At 46.0% G+C, this 21,352-nt stretch overlaps 1 protein-coding gene across 4 annotated transcripts; it reads right to left on the minus strand.

Annotated features, from left to right (window-relative positions):
* Window positions 1-608: 608 nt before the first annotated feature.
* On the minus strand, window positions 609-20,820 carry HMGXB3 (HMG-box containing 3). 4 transcript variants are annotated; one of them, XM_080353479.1, is made up of 21 exons: window positions 20,609-20,820; window positions 19,492-19,639; window positions 18,945-19,119; window positions 17,947-18,510; window positions 17,229-17,327; window positions 15,603-15,734; window positions 13,322-13,734; window positions 12,800-12,975; window positions 12,421-12,518; window positions 11,776-11,874; window positions 11,134-11,283; window positions 9,124-9,425; window positions 7,565-7,692; window positions 6,812-6,943; window positions 6,333-6,517; window positions 5,515-5,734; window positions 4,309-4,442; window positions 3,789-3,905; window positions 3,172-3,381; window positions 2,109-2,594; window positions 609-2,043 (listed from the first exon to the last, which is right to left on the minus strand). In XM_080353479.1, the coding sequence occupies exons 1-20, from the start codon at window positions 20,715-20,717 to the stop codon at window positions 2,124-2,126; spliced, it is 4,062 nt and encodes a 1,353-aa protein (XP_080209605.1). In that variant the 5' UTR covers window positions 20,718-20,820; the 3' UTR covers window positions 609-2,043; window positions 2,109-2,123. The 4 variants fall into 4 exon arrangements, with proteins under 4 accessions (XP_080209605.1, XP_080209604.1, XP_080209606.1 ...); XM_080353478.1 differs by having other exon boundaries at window positions 609-2,594; XM_080353481.1 differs by lacking the exon at window positions 609-2,043 and having other exon boundaries at window positions 2,421-2,594; window positions 3,293-3,381.
* Between the last annotated feature and the right edge of the window lie 532 nt (window positions 20,821-21,352).

Here is a 21,352-nt window from a genome sequence, read left to right on the forward strand (position 1 = left end):
TGATGGGACACCTGACAACAGTCACTGTGTTTGAGTCTGTGCAATGCTGAGGGCAGGGCCCCGGTGACCAGACTGGAGATCACAGCAGCAGAACCATCTGTACCGACAGCTTAGACACAGCAGGAGCTGCAGCCCAGGCTCTCAGACACATCCTGAAGAGACGCTACCGGCAGCTGCTGCAGACTTGCACCTACAAAAGTCACCTCAGGACCTGCCCTGTGCACAAGCTGCAGAACAAGAGCAGGTAAAGCAGGGGAGTCAACCACCTGCAGAAGCAACTTGCTTGCCACTTATAAGAACTATACCTTACCTATATGTAGCAGGATACCTTTATTTGATGCTCTGGTGAGGTGGGTGAGGTGGCCCAAGTAATTTCTTGAGCTGCTCCTCTCGGGACACCTTGCTTCTGAGACTCCAGGCTTTTCCCCAGCACCATGGGGTGCAGACTGGAATCACAGGTACATCCACCCAGTGCTGGTGCCCTTTCCAACTGCCGTCCTCCATGTCTTGCACACAAAAAACAAGTCACTTGGCCACAGTTTCACCCCCAAAATTGGAGATAATTTATTAAACTTTATCACTGACTGAAAAAAGTCACTAATGTCTCTTATAATAAGTTAATGTTCTTAACAGAAAAACCCCAAGCCATAATTACTGCATTTGATCAGACTTAATACATTTACTTTAACAGTATGGTACTCAATAAGTTCCCCTTCACAGAAGGGAGTTTTCAACCACACCGCAAGCCTCTGAATCTTCCCCGCTGCTCAGCCAAAATGAGCTCCCTGGATTGCAACTTAACAGTCCAGCATCCCCCTCCCCTGTGGCTCACAGCAAACACGCACCCACATCCAGCGCCAGCAAGAGCAAAGGGAGCTGGCAGCAGAAAATTAACACACAGCTTTACAGCCGCAGCCCAAGATGTTTTTCAGACATGCTGCAGGGACAGACGCCTCAGCCCCATGTCTCTCAAGGAGCTGGTGAAGCAAACTGGGTAGGATGAGACTTCTCTAACCTGCACAGCACTGCATGGACAGGGGCAGGTCAAACACAACACCTAACAGAGCGCTGAGATGGCACAGGTGGATGGAGCTCTCCCAGCGCCACCTCCAAGGGAGGAACACCAAACCCTGCCTGCTCCACTGGCACTGCATCATTTCTCCTTGACCCACAGTCTTTGTGATTCTGTTCTAAGGGCAGGGCAACACAAACCAAACTCGTGTCCTTGAACAGAATAAAGCTGATTAAAAAGAAAACCAAACTGTCCAGGAAGACAGCACAGAAATTTTGACTGTCCTTTCCCTGTCTCCAGCTGCCAGCTTACCCAGTGCTCATATAGCTCCACCAATGAGCTTGGCTCACCTGGGGCTCACTCCATTAGTTCCTCCCTTAACACACAGAACACTTTTCACTCACTGTATGTTCCAGCTTCTAAATTATTAGTGCTTATGTGAAGGGATAAACAATTCTAGAAAGTTCCTGCAGCCAAAGCACCCACAATCCTGAAGGGAGGTCCCTTCCTGAGGGGAAGGTCCCCCGATGCGACACCTAAAGCTGCGTGGCTCCTCCTCAACTAAAGGCTCCTTGCAACCGATGCATGAGCTCTCTAAGATTTCTAAGCAGGAGTCGGTGTCCTAAGCTAATCCACTCACAATGTTCTGGGGGAATTCTCATTAGCCATCTGCCTTCCACACCTGCTCCCACCCCCCCAGCCCTGCCACCAATATGCACAAAGAAGTCAGCAAGCAAGATTCAGAATTAAAAAACCTGTGCGCTTGACCATGCGTACTCCCTGCTACCAGAAACATCTCTCCCTTCTCCACCTCAGCAGCTGCAGGGAGGGCGACATTTCCCAGCATGGAACAGCAGGTCCATCACACACCTCGGGAGGCAGCTGCAGCCTTCAGCGAGGCGGTGACAGACCCACGTGCAGCAGCAGCGATGGTGACACTCTGGAAGCACACAGCTCTTTGGTCAGTAACAGCAGTCAAAGCCATCGGCACACATCTCCAACCTGTAAAAATAAACTCTCAAGCCAGACAGCTGCCCAAACCTTGCAGAAGCTGGCCCAGAACCACCCCTCCACATGACCAGAGAGAGAAACCAACCAGCTGTTCTGTTACTCAGCAACCTTTATCATCCTCCTGCTTCCCCTCTTCATCCTCTTCTGTTTCTGTTTTGATCTGGGCCACTCCAAGCCGGTAGAGAGCATCGCGAATCACCACCTCCCCAGGCTGGCAGCTCTGCACGATCTCCTGGATCTGCCGATTCACAATTTCCCTGCTAGTGAGGAAGTCCACGAGGCGGTTGTAGAGGTAATAGTGCGTGGCGTTCTCGAAGGTGATGGGCCTTTGGCGGATGTTGCTCGTTTTGCTGTCGTTGATGGCAGCGATGACAGCGCCATAAGGCTCCAGCTCTCGGCAAAGGGAGATGCAGTGATGCTGAGCCGTCGGATCTTGGTGGCTGGTCTGCTCCGAACACGCGTGAACAATTCGGCGTGTGGACGACTTGGTGATCGGGTGCTGAACAGAATGCTCAGCCACAGTCACATCTACGCTGTAGTGCTGGTCTTGCAGTTCAGGGCAGGACACGTACTGGGAGAGAGAATACACATCAGATAGAACATGAAGCAAATTCCCCACAGCTAAGAACAAGACAAAACCACCAACCAGCACTATGACCCAGGACAGAGGGAGGGATAATTGATTCAGGCCGATTTAGGTGACTAAATGCCACAAAGGTGCTTCTGTACACTCCATCCTCACTCGTGTGTCCCCAGAGATAATTCCAAGGCACTAGCAACCCTATTCCTCTCCCATTTCTCAAGTAATAGCAGTAGTTTGAGAGAAGTGAGTTGGTGTGTCAAAATAAGCTATTTCCTCCACAGTTCATGATTTGAACTGTCATTATACCACGCACTTTCAGCACAGCTCCTCCTAATAGGGAGCACAGACCTAACACCATGCCCCAAGCAACAATGAACACCTTTTGCTATGCTCAAAAGCTGCTCACTGGTAAAGGTCCTTGTCAGGAGATACTTATCAGGTCCAATTACCTTGAAGAACAATGCAGGTTACATATACTTTTAAATTTTTCTTTTATTTTAAATCTCACTTGAAACCATTCCATGTTGGACTGGCACAGCACAGTGCAAGGGTGGACGTAACTAACCATGGGAGGATCCATGGGGTCAGAGAAGCAGCCCTGGTTTTTCCCCCACATCTGGGAAGTCAGGCCAGGACAGCAGATGTCTGCACACAGTGCCACTGAAGAGGCTGTATCAACAACATACACTGGAGGCCAGTGACGTGAGGAAACCAACAAGTCCACATGATCCCGGGCATTTTCTCCTCTTACTATGTATTTCGAGCCACACATAACCTGGGGAAAAAAAAAAAGGCTTATCACCAAATAGCAAAATAAAACTGAAAACTTATGGAAAAAAAATATAGTCTTACAAAAAAATGAAGCTTCCTTTCAGGTATTCCAGACAATACAGTAACCAGACAGTTACTTTCGCGAAAGATATTGTTTCCTCCTCATACACATTAACTTCATCTTGTTCAGAGAGAGGTGATTTTCAATTCCACACCAGCAGCAACATCAAAACCAGGCTCCACATCACTACCTGATCTTGAAATCTCCTGCAGAAGTGCTCACACTCCAAACCCCCGAGGCAAAGTGTTTCATTCCCAAGGCTCAGAGAGGCCCCCTCCATTGCTTCTATTTAATGAGTTCCACACTGGTAAATCAGACAATAGTGAATAGCTGACTCCAGCCTTCCTTACCTGATGTGGACACACTTTGTAAATTTTCCCTCCTGTGTGATGAGCAGAAGTTTTCGTGATGTTTGTCCCATTCTGTACAAACTCATAGAGAGCCAGGAGGGAGTAGCAGAGCTGGTCCTAGAAAAGACAGGCCCCAGAGAAAGTCTGTATGTGGCTAAAATTAATGGACTCCAGAAAGAGAGACGGCTGCAGGCAAGGTCTCCCAAATCCTAATTTGCACTTCATCCAATAACTTCCTAATCCCACACTCAGCACCGCAAGGATGACAAGCAATTACATGATGCTGAGCCTGTGACAAGGTAATTACAGGCTTCCTTTCTTCTAGCCCACAAAGGCTCAATTTTTTTCACCATGTGCGAGTTATCCTATAATCTGCAGGCACTCACTGCTAACGCACCCCTGCCCTTCATGCAGTCAAATGAAGAGTTAATTATCTAGGATGGCAAATTGTGAATGAGCGCAAGACAGTGAAGAAAAGCTCCATTCCTGCAGGCGTGTATGTGGGCAAACAAGACATTACCTTTGTATCCGAAACCTTCCAGGGGATGCCACACCGTGTCAGAAAGCTCTGCAGTTCTGCCTCACTGTAAGAGCTTATCATCTCAAGCCTCAAGTTTTCTTCCTGAAGGAGCCTCACCAAAGCACTCCCATTACCTGTAAAAGAAGGAAACAAGTCTCAGTACTCATTCTCAGGAAGGGAAGTCACCAAAATATTTTCTCCTGAAGACAACAGCAGCAGAGACTGTGTGACCAACTCCCAGCAACAGAAAGCTGTGAATAGACCTATTTCCACAGCGCGTCACAGCCCACACTTCTCTCAAACCCTTCGCTCAGGGGGTCACCAGACTGAGCCCAGCAGAGCCACAGACCCCATGAATACTTCTGTATCCTGTCATTTGTAACCTTGTTGGACTGATGCGAGGATAAACAAGTGACAGAGAAGCACAGAGAAATGTGCCTGCAACCTTCGCACTGAGCAGCTCCAGGATTACCCTTCACATCTCCCTGGTTCTTTCTCCAGAGCTGCACTTCCACAAAAGCCCACGTAGCGCTTCAGCAGTTCAACCCTCTAAAACAGCTGCAGCTTAGCCTGCAAACCCAACTCATAGATCTGTTAAAACCGTAGAGCCAGTTTTCCTTCTTATACCTAATACCTAAACTGCTGAGGGAACCAGGTGCTAACTAAATTTAGCTCACATATATCTGAGCTTATTCATCTCATGGTTTCCAGTTATGTGCAGTCAATGTTCTGGTTATACTGAGTGTTGATAATACTGATCGAGACTAAAAAATGCATCTTCTAGTCTTCTAGTCTTTTTTCAGCCTTTATATTGACATAATGATATTGACAGATCAAGCCTTGACATATCACAGTCCAAGTATCAGCTTAAGATGAAACAAATACTGACTGGCATTCACGTTGTGCATGATCCCCTCTGCAACCACCCACATCTAACTCGGGGCGCAGTGTTTTCACACCCCACATGTCTCAAACATACCAGAGCACACCTGCTCTGGGCATTCAAGCTACACCTCGCAGGAAAATGCTCAAACTGCTCAGTATTCTGAGAACAGCTGAACTCACCCCAGTGTTCCTGCCTTCTGTCAGCAGACATAATGTTTAAAGAGTCACACAATCATCAGTTCTCAACTCTAAACATCACCAAAAGACCTAAGTTGCTGCCACGTAAAGCACTTCCTTAATAAGTACAACCTCAGCAGTTACCTGGCACCGGCTGTGCATCCAGGTTCTTGTCCTTCTCAGTATTGATCACCATCGCTCCTCTCATCAGTGGAGGGAAGAAAGGAGCAACAATAGAGGCATCAAACTTTGTGATGGGAATGCTAGAAGGAAAAGCCACCTGCTCAATCACCTCTGTCTCCATTGTGGACCAGAAGTCTTCTACATTCACTTCACTTGATGGCAAGAATTCTGGCCAAGTGAACTGGAAAGAGCAAGAAACACACTGGTCAAACACAACCACAGTTCACCTGACAGTTCTGTGTCAGCCTCACTCAAGGCAGGAGGATTATCCAGGAGAGTCCTCAGCCTGAATATAACAAGGTGACCCCAGGCTCTTAGAGTTCACCACAACCACATTCCACTGGGTGATAGTCAGAACTATTTATTTGACATAAAAGCCATACATGCTACATACTACTACTGGGGCTTTTTTTTTCCCATTAGAGAAGACAACACCTCAAGGAAACTGCTGTTAGGGGAAAAAAAAGAAGAACATCTTCACATCAAAGGAAGAAGGTCAAGTTCAGCAATTTTCATCCAAGGTCTCTACTGTCAGAGGCTGCTGGACAAAGGCTGTGGTCCAGGGCCAGAGGATTGTGTTTTTCCCAAACCATACATCAACACTTCTAAGAGGAAGTGCAGGCATCACCACTCCAGCCACATCCTCTTGCCAGGCATGAGCAGAAAACTGCTCACAAAGCTCTCGTGTAATTATCGTACATTACAAAGCCCAGAGTCAGCAAAAGTCACTGTGATCTGCTTTGAAAACAAAGAGAATGTGAAGTTTGCGAAAAGCCTACCTCTATATTTTTCAGTGCCAGGACATTTTCCACATTCCTCTGGGCTATTTCCACCTTGGGGGTTATGCCACAGATTCCGCAGATCATATCATTGTAATCCCGGACTGTGAGGCATTCAAAGGCCCAGTAGCCATTGCACAGCAGTTCCTGGAGCTGAACCTGCTCATCAGGGCTCAGGCTTTTTTCTGAAAAGAGAACATGCCACTGTTAGAGCTTTCACTTCCTAAAGTCGGTGGAGAGGTAGAAGAACTCTCCTATAAAGAATAAAATAAAACTGTGTTCCAGAGAATTGTTACAGAGAACTGGTCACAGAGGTGACCACTGTTTGGTCTAGGAAGTGATTTAATAGGAACACACCACACCAGAAGAGGTGAGTTTTGCCCTTTTGTAACCTAACAGTCATCAGTAGGTCATAGTTTGGTACATTATGGTAAAAAAAAAAAGCAAAAAAACCCCACACCACAAGTAGGAGAACCCACCAGTTTGCTCCTGAACAGAGTCAAGAATATTGCCAACAGCCACTCTGGGATCCTCTCCAAGTTTAATGTGGTTTCGGATTGCAAACAGAAGATCCAAGCTCACTAGCAACTTGTTACCCACATTGAAAAGGCCTGCAGTTAAAACAAGACAGTTATTGTCTGTAGGGTTACAGATCTTGCTTACCAGTAAATATATTCTATACTGATATGCAAAACACTCACACGAGTATGGTTCAGAGGATAATAGAAGCAGGTGGATAATGCTTCTGGGACTGTTCCCTCTGCACATTAGCAAGATTAGCTCCTTTCACAGCCTTGCCTTTAAATTTAAAAAGCTACAAGGAACAGCAGCCAACCCATCTCCTCAGCTCCACGCTGCCTAGCAGCACAGTGACTGCCACTCCAGTTCCCACCAGTCAACACTGAGAAGCAGCACTCTGCAGACGTCTTTGACTATGATCTCAGTTACTGCCTTCCAGAATTCAACATTTACCACTTAAACAGAGGAGTCCTACACTGGTGAAGCAAAGCAGAGTCTTCCTCAGCAAAGCATTCACATGTGTTTTTCTCACAAATACAGAATGACTTGCAGAAGAAGCAGAATAGTGCAAGTCAAAAATAGTTCCATTTTAATATACTGGGGCAGGGAACAGACTTTTCTGTACAAAGACAATGTTGTGATACAGTCCTAAGGCTTCTGAAAGGTTTAAGCAGTAGTCATGCGCTAAGTTGGTGTGCTAACATTTCTCCTACCTGTGTAAATATCAGTGAAGCTGTGGAGGGCCAGACACTGTGGGTTCAAGCACACTTTGACCTGAGCTGTAACCACCTGTAATCTGTTGGCTGTCAGCAGCCAGCACTCCTGAGGACCAGCAAGGGAACTGTAACAGACAACAAAAGACGACTCAAAGGCAAGTCAGCAGCTTTTACAGTCCTCTCCTGCAGTAACTTAAAATGTTCTAGCTGAGGTCAGTTCATTAATATGTCAGTCTAAGGCAGTTCACACCATTTCACACCAGAAAAAAAGAAGTTAAATTTAAAAATGGATTCCCCTGGCAGAGCCAGGTCATTGCTCACATTCTTTTAACAGTGCTACAGCACGTCTCCAGCTTCCTACATTTGGCACAGAGTATTTTAGAGGTAGAGAAAATCTACCGCCCAGCTGCCCTGGGAGAAGTGTCAACCCTGTTGCTGTGGGGCAACAAGTGGTGACTAATAACACATTCTACGTGACAGCCTGTCCCTGCACACAGCAAGGTTCAGAAAAGCCTCTGCCCCCCTGCAGTACAGCTGTCAAGGAGGAAGTTCAGACAGGAAAATGCCAGTTGTGCACTAGTGGCAGAAATATAGCTGTGCACCTGAGAAAATAGGAATCAAAGTCAAAGCGATCTCCCTCCCGCTGGCAGGGGTTTGATTAGAGCCTGTGCAGGCACACACGAGGGTCCCACGCTCGGAGCATTGCAGCAAAGATTTACAATGCATGGGTTAGTAAGTCACAAGGCGAGGGACAGGATGGAAGATAGCACTGTTCTGCAAATATTCCTGAGTATAAAAAGTGTTTCTGCTGAAAAAAAACTCAGTTAGTATGAGTCTGACCAAAGCAAACATCCTTAATTGGTATCAAGAAAATCTTTCTGGTTGAAGAAAAAAAAGAACAGTGAACTACCTGACATTTTGCTGTAGGAAATGTTTCAGCTCAGGCTTTTGGCAACAGGAGGATATTTGGCAGATCCAGTGAGGAGATATCCTACACTATGGGCTTTTATACAAATCTAGTTAAGGTAATCTAGCCTATACTCTGGTAATTTCTGAAAGTCCTTCAGGTTTCAATTTGGATATTTGTTCCAAAAAAAGGATTCACTCAAGCCCACACTAAGCCATGAAATGAGCAAAAATATCATAAGCAAGAAGATCCACACATGAAATGCTCAGATCGGGGAGAGAAAAGGGAAGTCACATCATGCACATCTATAATCCCACAATTTTGCCTCTGTCAGCCTCAAAACATCAGACTGGAAAACAAAGAAGAGATGACTAATAAAAAGATTCCGTTTCAAGAAAAAAAACCAACATCTAGACTTAGCAATCGCTCTTTGACCAACCTCTCCTGCTGTAAAGAAATGGTAGCTGTGACAAACTACATTGCACAGGAGTAACAGCTTCTCACTAACCAGCTAAACCCTTTAGTAGCTTATTCAGTGTCACACCAGCTTCAGTACCAGGGGCTAAAGCAAATATTATTTCAGGCACGCTTTTAACATAGAACATCAGCACAAGTTTGAAAGGGTCACAAGTCTAAAACAGAATCTTACTTCTGTCCCCCCTTGAACAACGGGCTGTTACAGAGGAGGCACTGTGCAGACGGAGACTCATAGTAGTTTGACCAGGAGGTCTGCTCTATGGTGACTGTCTCCTCACTCACGTTGGAGAGGATGAGCCGCGAGCTGTTGAGTTCATGGATGAGCGTGAAGACCTCGGCCAGCTCCGATTCGTTCTCTGGGATCTGCATTACCTTGCGTAGCAGCTGCAGGGTAGATTGACGCTGGATCTCTTTCTGGGCTGGGGTTAGGGGCTCGCTGGTGTTCAGCACATCAGACTGACCTTGACTGACCTCCTAGAAAGCAAGTCAAACGCATTTTCAACCAGGCGAGCATGGGGATGAAATACTAAGAAGCCCAAAGAAGACATTTAAGGTAGAAAAAACACAGTAACCTTTGTACCCAGTAAACTTGACTTCTACTCCACTGCTCAATCATTGACTCCAGACAGTAGCTTCAAGCCCATGTTACTTTACCAAAAATACTTTTTTACAGCCCAGCCCTTGAGGAACTCGTAACACTATGGGACCACCACAGATTTGTCACCAAACTGGAGCATTAGTACAGAGATGCAGAAGCAAGAGGGTGAGGACAACCATCAACAGGTATGTAAACACTTTGGTAATTCCGGCAATCATCAGCGCCCTTCTCCATAGGCTCTCAAGCATGTTCTCCTGTATAAGATACTCAGACAGCTGACCATCTGTCTGTCCCTCCAGAGGTTAAAGAAGACAAGTGCTAAACAAGAACTAGGGGCTGTGATGTAAAGAATACACTATCAATTACAATTCATCAGCTATAGTTGTTAGCCACACCACACAACACATTTGTGCTACCGAGACAAAATGCACAAGCACCGGACAATCAAACTCTATGGCTCAGAAGAAGAGGGAGAACGCAAACAGGTTCATCTGGGTAATCACTTAAACTCTTCCGCAACACTTCAAGCTGTTTTTCTGTCTAGTCCAGCAACAAGACAAATGATCAGTCTAAAGCCCTGAGACAACCATGAACTGTGTGACAGGAATGTTAAACACATCTAGAACCAGAAAATAGGAAAAAAAGTAAATGAGGAAGAAACAAGACACATGCCTCTCAAAATGCAAGCTGAGCTAAGCACACTGCTGTTCTTTACACAGCTATTAATGTCTGAGTTTCACACAGGCCATTTCAGTTTGTTGTAGTGGTTTTTCAGTTTGGTGGGTTTATTCTTGTTTTGGGTTGTTTTGGTTTTTTTTTTTTAAACAATACACAAAGTTCTGTTCTTCAAAAAAAAAAAGACAAGTGGAAGAGTTGTGACCACATAGACTAAAATGGAGTCTGTCTGTGTGCTGAATGGGCACTTCGGCTAAGCACAGGACAGCTCCTATTTTAATCTTTTTAAACAAAGTAATTCTGTATGAGAAGAGCTAACATTTGAAACTTCAAATGTAAAAAAGCCCCAAATGAAACAAAAAACCAGAATTCATTATTTACATCTATGTAGAAGTGCAGACAACTGAAAAACTTCTTCGTACAGTAGAAAAAATACTATTTCCAGAAATAAATTCAGGTGGAAGTAAAGTTGCACTACGAAACCCTAAAAATAGGAAGCTCTAGTACTAGATGTACTAACTCAACTGACATTAGCCACAATCCGGGCACAAAGCAGAGGATACTTGGGAGTTTGTTGAAGAAGTCTGAAGTTCAGCAAAGCTGACACAACGAATGTGCCTTCAGGGTGATTTCCCCAGCATGTACAACACTTCCTCAGCATTTTTAAGCTACAGAGACATCCAGTGGCAGAGACGAGCGCTCTCAGCCTCATCCTCTGTCTGAAGCACCATTCTTACAGGAACTGGATAGTACGAACACCATCCCAAGTATTTTTAAGAAGACAATTTTTTTTGTTATGGTAAGCTTTACTAACCAAGTAATGTGTTCCCACGGACACTTGCAAACTAAGGTACTTTGCTGCCCACCCCACGACAGCCACTTGATGAAACAAACCATTCTGAATCTTACCAGGGATTTCGCTGTTTTCTCAGCTCTGCCTTTGGCAAGATTGTATCCACAGCTTGGGCAGATTCGGGGCTTGTGCCTGTTTGTATACACGTAACTGCAAGAGGGGTTCTTACATTTCCCTCTGCCACGCGATGTTGCCAATCCCAAATCCTGAATGACACAAAAAAAGGTGTTTGCTGACCTTGACTTTCAGATGCCAACAAGATTCTAGAAAAGTCTGCTGAAATATCACATGCTTTTTCACCACTTTATAACACCTCGTTTAAAGCTGAAAGAGCAGGTCCTGCCACTTTGCACAGAACATTTTTAACTGGCACTCAAACATTTTGGGGCCTGTTCCAGAGACCACAAACACATATTAAACTAATTCTGAAACCACTGATCCTCCCTGCTGAGCTCAAGGAAGGATGGGGATTATGCCAGGACATGAAGAATAAAAATCTGCTCTTAACAAGGTCCCAAACGCAACCGCAACAGAGTACAGTCACCCTGGCTTAGGTCAACAGATGACAAAGTACAGATTGTCTCACATTAGATATGAGATACATTTCTGCAAGTCAGTAAAACCACAGTCACCGAACAGTTTCATCCCAGAGATAACACTCCCCACAGCAGAAGTCAGACCATTTCAAAAATTCTCACCAAAGTTACAGTGCAGCTGTACTTGTAGGAAGGGAATATGTCTGGTTTGACCTCCACTACTTTAACCTGAGACGCCTTGCTGGTCAAAGCACTGTGGAGCTAGAGATTGAAAGCAGAAGAAACATCAACCATGAGACACCTACTACTGAATACATACATCCTGTAAGCAATACCTATTAGCATTTTTTACCTTCAAGAAATCAATTAATGTTCATTTAATATCAGAGGACTACAACTCACTGTTTTGCATACTAAGTCATTATAATTCAAACAGAAGTATTCCAGCATCTTGGCATACTCAGTCATATTTCACAGGTGAAAGATTCAGTATTCAGTGTTGCCTGTCAGATTATCAAAGCACTAGCAGATCCTCAAAAAACATCTTCTGGAAGTAGCTGGGAGGTTCTCAAAGAGCCACCAGAAGAATTGTCCAACCACGTCTATCAGATCAGTTCCTACACTCAACCATCCAGTATTTGTGCTGCTTCTGAGCCATCTCATAAAAACTGTCAGTCACAGATCCCATCATCATAAGGCTGCTGCATTTTTATGTTCTATTTCTCACCACTTAGGGCATATCTCTCACCTGGGGGAAAAAAATCTGAAAGGAAAATAATATGCATTTGAAGAACAAACCACAGATACCTTTCGCTCCTCGGCACTTGGTGGCTGCAGAACTGACTGACCCAGTTGTTTCAACGTACTGGGCTTCAAGCCTGATGTTCTTACAGGAGAATGCTTGTCTTGAAGGAGGAAAAGGATGTACCAGGTTAGAGAGGAGAAAACAGGTCCTGTTTCATTCTTATATCTTTGGTAACTGCCACCATAGTCATGTGAGATTTCCCCTCTGAACTTGTAATGGCCCAAGCAGGTGTTTCATGGCCCTGTACACTCAGAGAGTGTGCTTTTTCTAGCATAGGTCACTATCTCCCTTCAGACACATCTTATTATTTGACAGAGTCCAATTCAACGTGGGGAGGAAAGACAATCACTCCCAAAGCACACCAGAGAATGCCGCTCTTACCCGTATTCGCAAAGGCCTGTCTGTTGGTAGGCTGCTCAGCGCTGGCTTCTCTCCCCACGCTGGCTGGTGCGGGCAGAATGGCTCGCATGGGTCTTGCTGCAGCCAGCAATGAGGGCTTAGGTCTTGGTTTACTCTTTACTTCTTGCCCTTTGTGTGTAGCAGCTGAAGCATCAATTCTGAAAGGACAAGAGCTACAATTGGAAAGAAAATCCCATGGTTTCCCTCTCACCCTCAATTTTTATCTCTTCCCTTTATTAGCACAACAATCACAAATATTGCTGTAGAAAGAGAAATAGCACTAAGGATACATCTGCCCTGTGACTATAATTTATCACTTAAAACAAAATTAGCTCTGATGGACAAAACAATCTCAAAGGAACAATCCTGAAGTGGCAGAAAATAGACAGTAAACAGAACAAGTCTTATAGGAAACACTGCCAACAGCCTTCAACTTCTTGGATTAGTCCTACCGGCACAAACCAGACACCTCACGCTCCCATAACATATGGAAAACTGACTCACCCTATTGGCTTTTTTGCAGAGGTGTTTGGACTTGGCACCTCAGAAGATGCTGGAATCCCTAGCCCTGTGTTATCTTTTTCTGCCTGCTCTGAAGAAGAGTCTCCTGGCCGTTGGCTCCCCTGACCCAGCATCACTCCGACAGCTCTCCCTCTGTCTTCAGCAAGCACGTTGTTTGCGAGAATGTGAGCCTCCGAGATGATCACTTCCTCCCACTCCGTCTCCTGCACTTGCCCTCCGACAGGCACAGCACTCAGCAGCTGGCTGACCGCCTCGGAGCTTTCCAGGGCAGACTTGGAGGTGCTCTCGCTAACAGCTGCCGGTTCTGTGAATATTGACTGTTGACTTCTTTTAGCCACTGGAGTTTTAAGAGAGGTGCCTGAATTTGTTTCAGATTTGCTTTTTGGTTGCTTTTCCTGAAAAGAAAGAGATAGTCACATTTCAGAGCTTTAGGCTTTCACATATGCCACGTTTGCCACAGCCTATTTAATGCTGGATCAAACCAGCAAAATCTTTAAGTGTTTAAGTAGTGAACTGTACAAGACCAGAAATACCTCATCTCCTACAACAGCAAAGTCACTGTTAACATTTTACCAAGCCTCCTGGCCTTTCATGTACTATTTTTAGACACTATTTACTTTGAATAATCGGTCTGTCTTAAACTCTCTCCAATATCACCATTAGCATCAACATCACAAACTCACCCACCACCCTCTGTAACAAGGCCCCACGTCCTACGTTCCTCTTTCACAGCTGCAGCTGCCTGGTGCTGCCTGTTCCTCCACACTGCTGAGGAACCAAAGGGATGGAGAACTTGTATCTTTTGGGTACATGCAGTCAGAAAAGCATGGATTTGAGCAAGTCAAGAGACAGAATTACTCAGGAAGGTATTTTGACGTTAAGAAAAATGTTACTTTCAAGACTAAGGCTACAGAAGCCATGTATTTGGGTCAACAAAGGTATGAGGGAACACTGAATCAGTAATACGCAAAATCATATGAGAAATGGAATCAAGAGTTTCTGGCAAGATAAACACATTAATTCTATGTTCTCTACAGTTCTCTTCTAACCTAGTCCCTTTTCTTTACAAGGAAGATGAAGGTACGCATATATTTAGTTTCAGTTCTACTGATGTTATTACTGGTTAAAAAAAACTGCTGGTGCATGTTTTTTCCAAGGCATAACGCCAAAAAACAAGTGGAACTGTTTATGCAAACATGTTCCCAAAAGAGCAGAATAAAACTGAAAGCTAGAAAACAAAAAAAAAAGGAAGGCCAGCCATTTCAGCCATCAGTTCAGACACGACACAGTTTGTACAGTGCCTAAACATTTCTTGCCTAAAAGATGCTTGCCTAAAAAATGTTTAATGGGTCTAGACACAAAACAAAGGAGGTTCCGAACAAATCCATGTAAAGCCACCGAACATAAATGCAAATTTTCAAACCGAGAACATCCTTTAACTTGTGCCTGAGGAAACTTGTTCCAGACAGAAATGTAATGAATGCACATCTGTTAAGAGCTGACTAATTACCATGACGTTGCCAAGGTTTAAGGATCAAGTGGTTTTTGCTGTGTGCAGCTAGTAGAGATGCCAATAACTTCAGCAGAGTAGGTATCACGTGGAGAAAGACTTTTCCACTCAAACAAACTTCATAAGCCCATCAACACCTGGGAATTTCCTTCCAGCCAAAGGTCAGAACATCATGAACGATCAGATACATGGCCATGAGTCAGCAATACTCAGCAACACTTCGCTTCACTAGATCAACTTTATTAGCTAGCTCCCAAAGGATCATGTACTTGCTATAGTTGAGAATTGTTCCTCCTTTCTGTTGGGAAAACAATGTTGAAAGACCATAGAAAACCTCAATTTGTAGAACTTCAAACACAGATGAATTACCAGAAATGGTTCAATTGAATTCCTGACCTTCGCTAGGGCTGTAACAGGAAGAACAGGCAATGCCTTCCAGCCACAGAACGATAATGCAGGCAGGTGGTCAGGAATGTGTCCTCTCAAAATGTTACCAAACGCAGCCCCATCTATTGTACCTCATGCCATTACAAGTGGCGTCTACACAATATTTGGTGATTTCAGGTCCATCTCACCTTGGCCAAGTGTCCCCTGCAATGGTGACTTGGACCAGCACAAGCACTGGAACACAAGTGCAGGGATCAATTCCGGCATCTGAGCTCCTGTGCTACATCTACAGGTCTAGAAACATCACAGGTATTCACAGAAACAGCACTTTTTGTCTGAAAATCAGGAAAGGAAAGGCAAATATACCTTTGGGATCCATTTCCCTCCCAGGAAGTTCCCACATGTCGGGCATTTTGGTGGCTTATGCCTGGTGACGTAAGTGAAGGAACAGCCAGGATTGGTGCAATTTCCATGTCCCCTGCGAGTATAGGTGGTTGTCTGAAATGAGAGTTGTCAATAATTTTTTGACAGAGCTGAAAAACACGAAGCTGTGCTGCTCATCACTCCTTTTTTCCTCGTAAGCACTTTACAAACGTTACTCAGCAAATCACCAGTCCTACACTGTTATTCCTTTCACTGATCAGCCACCACACAGTTGGATTGGAGTGAGTCAGCACCATAACTGCTCTGAGTCTAAATGCTCCGTCTCTACAAAAGCCTTTGGTATTACCAGAATTTATATCAAATTGCAGAGCAGAGATCAACAACACATTTCTACAGGGATGTAACAGTTCTCCTATGAATATGAAAAAGTCATAATAAGACGGTAAGAAAAGGATTCAAAGAGCAGTCCGCAGTGAGGCAAGATGTGATTGACTCATGTCAACAGGGTGACAAAACTTGGAGACAAGGACTCATGACTTATGGGCAGTTTTCATCAGTGATTTGTGCAGTGGTCAAGTATTCCTGGTGCTTCACTGTAACTTGCTACAAACTACTCTAACTTCAACAGCGCCACCAGGTGCTATTTATAAAGGAAACTAAAGCAGAACTTGTCATCTTTGCCTGGATAACCGCATCAACACACTGAGTTTTTGTCAGCGCAGCAATTCTCAATATTCTATACTCAACACTCCCGAGGGAGCTGTTGTACTGTAAGTCCCTAACTAGATAGATTTTTCTAGAAATGCATGTGCTGTTGTCAAAGAAATGAGACAACTTAAGCTAGGCACTTCTCAGGAACAGAAACCTGAGGTATTTCCACTCTCCCTAAGACACCTGGAAGACTATCATGCTATGCACCACTATAAATATCTGCAGTGTTCCACCAGCTGGAAGCATGGACAACTTGGAAAAGAGGACTCGGTGCTAGCTTGTACAATTTAAGGAGCTGCAGTGCTGACTGTACAATGAAATTCTACAATGACTATGGAAGTAGAGATGGCTGGAGTTGTTATATTAGAGAAATAATATTATTCCTCCTCATGTAACAGGCCACACAACCTTTTACATGGGTTCTCAAAACCTTAGGTCATTGCTCCTCTCCTGTCATGTGGCCAAAGTGACACCACGAGACCAGGGAGCTCACGTGTTCTGTCACAAGAGCAGATATTTGCCCTTAAAGGGATGGGCACCAGCATTTTATGAAGACAATTATGCATCCAAGTAGAGGAGAGATGGCTACACAGACCCTGAAAAGGGCAAAACAGTACCTGCTGTTGGCCCGGTGTGTTGTGATAGCATTAACTACTCCAGCTGTCTCCCAGAACTCCTTGAGAAAGAAGGCAACAGAAATAGGCCCACTAAGATACTCTGGGGAGCCAGAGACCCTCAGCAGCACATACATAAAACAGGGGCAAGAAACACATCAGCTAAGATAATGACTCCAAACTGGATTATCTCTAAGAACTAGACCACGATCAAACTCTTCTTACGCTTAACATCTTTAAGACAAACCCTTGGTAATACCACACAAGACTCTGAATTTCTTACCAATTTAATTGAAGCTGGGTTCTCCACAACAGAATGAGCTGGCAAAGGTAACATAATAAACTGTGTGGCAGGAGTGGAGGAGCTATTCTCTTCAGTATCCTAAAACAAAAAATACATGCAGAAAATAAGAGACATGGTAATCTGTGTCCCGCTCTCTCATGAATACCACCATTGAACATATCCCTTAAGAACTGATGAGACCAGAAAGTAGGAAAGAAGAGTGATCGTTTCAAAAGCAATGAGCTTACCAGGTTCACTGGAAATTACCAAACTCTTCACAGATGTAAACTGAAAATAGCAAATCAAATTCTTCACAGAATAAGGTTTTCTAGAACTGATTCCTAACATTTCAACTTAAAAGGACTCCCTGCTACCTATCTGCAAGCAGGAAAACAGCTATCAGTAGCAGAGAAGTAACATTTATTCTCCCCAAAATCTTGTAGCCCAACTGTGGAACCCACTCCAAGTATTGCTATAAGAAATAATTTTAGAAAACATCTAGCAGTCATCTTACAACAGAAGTGATACCAGCACATGGCAGAGTCAACCCTGCAGAGACACTGAAATCACTGAGTTAGAAAAGTCGCCTTTTCCGTCACACTGGGCAGCACAGGATCACCCGCAGCCACTAAGGATCTCAAGTAAAATGTGTGAAACAGCACTCGGACACTTCAGGTGAGACACTGACAGGAGGCTCAGTGTCATCAGAGCAACTTACCCTCCCAGTCACCACTGTCACCACAGACACACCATCTGAAACCTGAGGAGGGGCCACCGCGATGTTCCCGTTGGAGATGTCTGTGGAGCTGCTAACGAGAGTCTCTTCAATAACGACCCGAGCTGTTCCGTACGGTTGCCCTTCTATTTCCAAAGAAGCCTCATCCAAGAGGATATCTCCAGCCACTTTCTCTGTCACAGGCCCAACGTAGTGAGAGAGAACCTCTGACGCCACCACTTCTTCCACAGCATCTGGCTGACCGAAGGACGCCGCCTCTTCTGCCAGCCCTTCGATGGCAATGCACTGCTCAGACACGCCAGTGTGGCCCGAGTCCACAGACAGGATGTTCTGTACAGCATCGCGAGAGACGTTTGTGAGATTGGTGGAAGCTGTGAACCCTTCGGATGCCGCCTGACCCGGTGCCACACACAGTTCCAGCGACTGCCTGCTCCTGTCCTCCTGCAGAGTGCTTTTGGGAATAATTATATAATCTGAGCGAGGAAGAATCTTACGGAAGCCTGGAATGTCTGGAACTACTGCAGTTCGCATGGACACCTTGGAGTTCTGTTGGCAAAAGCACAGTATGGAATAAATGAATATGAGAAAAGAAGGGATTCAGTTCTCAATCCTGCTAAAATTTCAAATGGTTTCCTGAGGTAGTTTGCTGGGAATTTCTCCATGTGACAGCGCCAGAGGAGTCCCTCTCAGCCCTGGTTTTATCGTCCGCTTCACCAGCTGTCAGGCCGATGACATAACACACAAATAATCACCATCCCCATCAGCGAGCAGTAGACATACCCATTTTGAATTTTGAAACATTATCCCTTGACTGAACACAACACAAAAGTAAGAGGCAGTGGCCTCTCACATCAATTCTTTACAAAAATGCAGAAATACAAACTGGAATCCACAGTTAAGCGACTCTCCCACACAGAGCACTGTGTAAGCAGGTAAGCACTCTCTTCGCATGGCAAAGAACTGTTAGAAAGGTGACTTACCGGGTCCAATCCCTCTTTTTCTAGCTTGGCTTTCTCCAAGTAATAGCTTTTTTCAGCCACACTGAGCAACCTCCAGCTCTCACTGATCTTTTTGTTGATTTCAGATTGAGGGAGGTGGGGCAGTTCTTGCTGAACTTTCAAGTAAATGTCATAATAGTAGAGGAGGTAAGCGGACCTGAAAGGCAACCAGAGACTTAAACCTTAAAGTCATTCCTTTGGAAAAAGAAATTTGCAAGGTTTATGTTTGTCTTAAGATAAAATGACAAGCACATTATATTTAACCAAAGATTCTGAGAAGAACCTCTGTAGTAAGGAGAAAGAACCTAAAGCAAATTATTCGAGAATACACAAACTTTAAATCAAGCAACGGTAGTACCCACAAAGGCAAAGACATTAGAGCAGCCTGAAGTGTCAAACTCATTTTTTATATGTGATGTTTTACACTATTAAGTGTTCCAAGTGTAGTACAAAATTCCCTCTTATCAGAAACAAGGAATACTCCTCCCATGCCCTACACAGGAGCTAAATAAAGACAGAAAGAACTTACCTAGGCTTTTTGGCTTTTTCTCCATGATCGCCAGTACTTTTATATTTCTTTTTCTTCTTAGAGGGCACTGGCGACGCATAAGTGTAAGTGCCCTCTATTTCCTCCATTACCACAGTTACTTCAGTGCCATCATATGGAGCCTCCATTGCTAAAAATACATACGTTATGTTACATACTTACCAAGTTATACAACATTCCTCCCAACCAAGACTGCTCTTAATCACCTTTGCAAACTGACAGCATCATTGGCATGTAAGTTTGATGTTAATGAACCAATATGACTATGTGTTTGCTACTTACCTATTTCTAGAAGAAAACACCTTTACTACTGTGACCTCACTACCATCAGTTCAGCACAGACACACTGCACTTAAAAGGTGCAATTCCCCAGGAACCTCTCAGGTAAGTCAGATAATCTTGAATGAGCCTCATACCCAGCAAGCAGGTGTCCAGCTACAAGACACCATGGCCACATTCACAAAATCAAGGGCAGAGGCTGAAGGTGTGTGGCAGCCTCATAATCCTCTTACCCACCAGAAGATGGCCAAAAAGGCCAACAGCACCCTGGCTTGTATCAGGAATAGCAAGTGATGGGAGGAAACAGCCACAAGTTGCACCAGGGGACGTTCGGATCCGATATGAGGAAAAAATTCTTTCTGGAAGGGGTTGTCAGGTATTGGAACAGGCTGCCTAGGGAAGTGGTGGAGTCACCATCCCTGGAGGAGTTTAGAAAACACGTAGATTAGGTTCTTCAGGACACGGTTTAGTGCTAGAGCTGGGCTGGGTTATGGTTGGACTCGATGATTTTGGGGGTCTTTTCCAACAGAAATGATTCTATGATTCTAAGACATCCGGGGCTCCTCGCTTAACACCCACGACAGCTCCGGCCTCTGCCGCGCGGTGGGGCAGAGCGGGCACGAGAAGCCTCAGGGATAAGGGGCAGACCCACCCCACGCAGAACCCGCCGCTCAGCCCCACGCAGGCACCAACGCCGCTGAACCGCGGCCCCGTCACCGCCACAGCGCCGCAAGCGAACGGAAGCGGCGGGGTCCCCTCCGGCCCTGGTGAATCTTGCCCCTGCCCCCCGAGGAAAGGCCCCGGCGCCTCGGCCACTCACCGGGCAGCACCGGGGACGGGCGGTCGGGCAGGCACCGAGCTGCGGTCACGTCCCAGCCGGGGCGCAGCGGCGCGCAGGAGGCAGCGGCGGAGCTGAGGCCCAGCCGCATGGAGAGCAGCGGGCGGGCGGGCTCGGCGGGGCAGGCCGCCCCGGCATGCTGGGCCAGGCCGGGCCGCGGGGCGGGACAGCACCGGACCCTCCGCCTCGGCCGCCACCCCCGCCGGAAGTGCTCGTGGCAACAGCATCCGGGTGGCGGCGGGACGGGGACGGGGGCGGGGCCGCGCCGGGGACAGGCGAGGTCGGACGCCGGGCAGGGCCGGCGCGGCGCGGGACGGTGGCCGGGAGGGGTCAGGTTGCCTGCGAGTGCGCGGCGTTTGTTCGCTTCGGGGCGCGAGGGGGAGGTGGCGCGCGTGGCTCCGCTTCCCGCCAGTTCTCCTCAGGGCCGGTCACGCGGGAGCGCAGCGCAGTTAGAATGCAATCAGCCAAGGGCTGCGGGCGCTGGGAGCGGGGAGTGCGCTCTGCAGGAGCAGCACCATCTTCATGCGTTCTCCAGTGAACCCTAAGACGTCCTCAGCTGGAAGGGACCCACAAGGATCACCGAGTCCAGGTCCTGTCCGTGCACAGGACACCCCACAGTTCACACCGTGTGTCTGAGGACGTTGTCCAGTCTCTTGAACACTGTCAGGCTTGGGGCTGTGACACGTCCCTGGGGAGCCTGTTCAGTGTCCAGCACCCTCTGCGTGA

Source organism: Nesoenas mayeri, assembly GCF_963082525.1.
Source record: "Nesoenas mayeri genome assembly, chromosome: 14".
Classification (NCBI taxonomy): Eukaryota; Metazoa; Chordata; class Aves; order Columbiformes; family Columbidae; genus Nesoenas; species Nesoenas mayeri.